The sequence below is a fragment of the Gavialis gangeticus genome, unplaced genomic scaffold (genome assembly GCF_001723915.1).
Source record: "Gavialis gangeticus isolate Ggan-Ray unplaced genomic scaffold, GavGan_comp1, whole genome shotgun sequence".
Lineage (NCBI taxonomy): Eukaryota > Metazoa > Chordata > Crocodylia > Gavialidae > Gavialis > Gavialis gangeticus.
In genome coordinates this window covers 22,192,983-22,196,449 of record NW_017729032.1, presented here as the reverse complement: position 1 = coordinate 22,196,449, position 3,467 = coordinate 22,192,983, and the positions used below count along the sequence as shown (strand labels likewise).

The 3,467-nt window shown below is 46.4% G+C and overlaps 1 protein-coding gene across 2 annotated transcripts in view; it reads right to left on the bottom strand.

Annotated features, from left to right (window-relative positions):
- Positions 1-3,467, bottom strand: part of CEP57 (centrosomal protein 57) — a 54,020-nt gene that overhangs the window by 24,501 nt on the left and 26,052 nt on the right. The window contains exons 4-5 of one of the 2 annotated variants that reach the window (XM_019524454.1): positions 1,540-1,754; positions 864-977 (exon numbers count right to left, since the gene is read on the bottom strand). In XM_019524454.1, the coding sequence (XP_019379999.1) occupies positions 864-977; positions 1,540-1,754 (329 nt within the window). The remainder of the gene's footprint in view (positions 1-863; positions 978-1,539; positions 1,755-3,467) is intronic. The other variant, XM_019524455.1, reaches the window with a different exon arrangement.

Below are 3,467 nucleotides of genomic sequence, written 5' to 3'. Positions count from 1 at the left end.
CACCTCTATGGACCAGCTTGAGATGCATCTTTAAATCGCTCCAAATCAAATCAAAACCCTCCAAATCGATTTGGAGAGATTTGGACAGACACAGGTTTAAATGTTTTTTCTAGACACCTTTAGGTAGCAGGGGCTCATGAATGCTGTGACGCTGGGGTGCATGGAGTGTCCCACGGGGGGCGGGGGTGCACCCCAGTGCACTCGGCAGCAAACTGAGAAGTGGACCAGAAACACTTCCGGTCCACTTCCAGATCTGCCGGGAAGTGCTGGGAGGCCCCCCCAGCTGGGCAACTGGTGCCTCCTGGGTCTGGGGAGGGGCACCCAGGGTCCCCCAGAAGCCGAGCCAGGGAGGTGCCGGGGGTCCCCCCTAGTTCTGGTCTACTTCTGGGTTTGCCACTGAGCATGTGGAGGGGCCCCCCCACACTCCTGTGGGATTCTCCATGCGCCCCAGCATCGCAGCGATCACAGTTGCACCTGCTACCTCAAGGTACATAAAAAAAATTTTTAAAGTTGTGTGTCTGTCCGAATCACTGATTCTCTGAATTAGCATTGAATCTTCAGATTTTGATTTGGCCAAACTGAATCAGGGACAGCGATCCAAAAATCAACGAATCGAATCACTGTCCCTGATTTGGGCCAAATCTGAATCGAACAGGGCCCACTTCACATACCCCTAATAAATATAAAGATTGCAGTAATGAAAATAAGCCTTTTAAAAAAAATTGTTGGGATACATCAAAATTTACTGTAGGAGAAGGGACTATTTTGTCCAGCTCAAGCAATGACCTTTGCTATAGATTAAAAGCATGCTAAAACTAATGACCAACACAAGTCTGATCCAGATCACAAGAGAAATGACTGACCTCTGCTAGGGACTGCATTGCAGTCAGTTTGGTGTATTCTTGTTCCAGCATATCCAGCTTTTCCAATTTAGACTGAACATGTGACTGATCAAGTCTCTCTCTCTCTAATGTGGCCTGGAAGAAGACAAAAGTAAAAAGGCAAAACAATTTTTAAAAGTGCAACTCCACTAAATCCTCTACAGATGTCCAAATCATTATAGCAGCCTCACAGTAAAACAAAACAAGTCACTGATTTCTCTCTACGTTTGGTGCAACTATACCTTCAAACAGCATTCAATGACAGGCACCTCATAACCATAGAAATGTCCTGGAGAGCTGACATGAACATTAAAAACAACTATCTTCAATTAGGTATTAGAATCTCCCTGAAAATATTGAAAACAGACATTCAGTAGATCAATGTTGCAATGACTGATTTAAGAGCTGTGAAGGGGCGGGGCGGGGAAAATACATATTTGGAAAAAAATTGGGCTAGTTTTTATTTTAGGGCCTAACTTTAGGTAGCAAGTTTTGAAGAAGGAAAAAAAGTGGCCATATTGTCATTAATGAGAGTTCTGCCATTATCAATAGAGTTCATAGTTCATATAGCCATAACAAGTAAGAGAAAGGGAGCAAGGAAGTTATATACAGTGGCACAGCACAAGCAAGCAGGTTTGCTTGGAAAATCTAAATTTACCTGTTTGTCCAACAGGCTTGTCTTTTCTTTTTCTGCATGCTCAATCATTTGCCTCATATATTCCAGCTGCTTCTCTAGAAGTCTGCAACGTGATTCAGCAGTTGCCAGTTGGGAAGCCAGTTCTGAAGATATCGGAGACAGTGGAAACGTGAATTCAGTCGTCGTTGTCATCTGCTTCCTGCAGCTCTCACAATGTGCTAAGTGCCGTTCCAAAACTAAGCAAGGAACAGTCCCCATCTCAAAATGCTTAGAGTTCAAGTGCTTAAACTTAACTTAAACCTAAAAGTTAATTCAGATTAAAGTAGTGTGTTCTTAAAGGGCAGAAGCTATTCCTGAGTAACTCCATGTATAGATACTTAATGCAAATAAGACTGTACCCTCAGGGCAATTTCAAAATGGAGCTATACCAGAATACATAGATGCAAAATAAATTATTACATACATGTCACGGAACACATACAATAGGCAGACAAAGTTCTTTGGGCAAGTGTGATATCTTTTATTAGACCAACTAAATAGTTGGAAAAATTGTTCTTTGCAAGCTTTCAGATACAGACACCCTTCTTTAGGTACAGGGAAAGTCTGCTGGTGTTGTGTGCGCTCTCCTGGGTGAAACAGAAGCCAAAATGTCTATGCCTGAAAAAGGGTGTTTGTGCCCAAAAGCTTACGATGAACAATTTTTCCAACTATTTAGTTGATCTAATAAAAGACATCACATTTACCCAAAGAACCATGCGTGCCTATGTCCTTAAACCAACACAGCTACAACCAACAACCCTGAACACATGCAACAGGCTTTTTTTTTTTTTTTTTTTTTTAGTATGACTAAAGTTACCCCACCCCCATTAGCTCTTCAGGGAGTGAAATTATCTCCTTATCCCCAAATATGTTAGTGACCATTTAGTATAATAGAACCCACATCACCTGTATCTGGTGATCCCCAACCCACTTAGTTCACAATGGTTACCAAATTAAGCAGCAGCTTCCCAGCTGTTTGCCAAAACATTTACTTCAAAGGGTGCTACATTCAGCTGTTGCTTATCAGTGGTTCCACCTTGTTACCAAAAACTCATTACCATGGATCTGGGTTTTCTGCTTGCCACAGAAAAAACAGATTTTCTCCTTTAAAGGAGAAAAACGTGGGAAACCACAGGTTTCCCCATGCAGGCTGGCAGAGTTCCAGCCTGCAAGGGGCTGCTTGGGACTGGGGAAGCAGGAGAACAGCAATCAGAGGCAAGGCATGCACTCCAGGGCAGGGGTCAGGGACCAGAGGTGACACATTGAGGCAATGGGGGGCTTTTCCCCCCACAGATTTGTGTACCCACAGCAGGGCACAGGGCTGCAGCCTAGTTGGACTGGCACACAGCTGCCTCAGTGGGACTCCCATGCCAGCTGTGCCACCAGCAGTGTAAGGAGTAATGGACTGGGGGGCATGCTGACCTCACCTCCTCTCATCGCTAGCCGCTTGCATCCTGAGCCACAACTCTATCTCAAAGGGGAGATGGGATGGGGAGGGGGGCAGCATGGGCAGCCTGAGGGGACAGGTGGCAGCTGGGCCATGGCAATGGGCTAGACCTGTGACATGGCACACAGGCAGCTGGCAGCAGGAGCAGATGAGGGCAGTGTGACCCCCTCCTCATTCTGGTGTATTACTCACACTACTGCTAGCGCAGGGATCCCAGGCAGTGGCAATGAGTCTTGCCACCCCACTCCACCCTCCCACACCAGGTCCCACTTGCTGGGCCAGACTGCAGCCCCATGCTCCATTTTGGGCACAAATCTGGGGGGGGCACATGCTCCCCAATGCATCACCTATGACATCAACTATGGTCAGGCATCTGCCCTGCCCGCCTTCCCCGCCCCCCCCGGACACTGGGGGCACCAGTGGGGATGGGCAACAGGTCAGGAGTGAAGGGCACTGGCAGGCA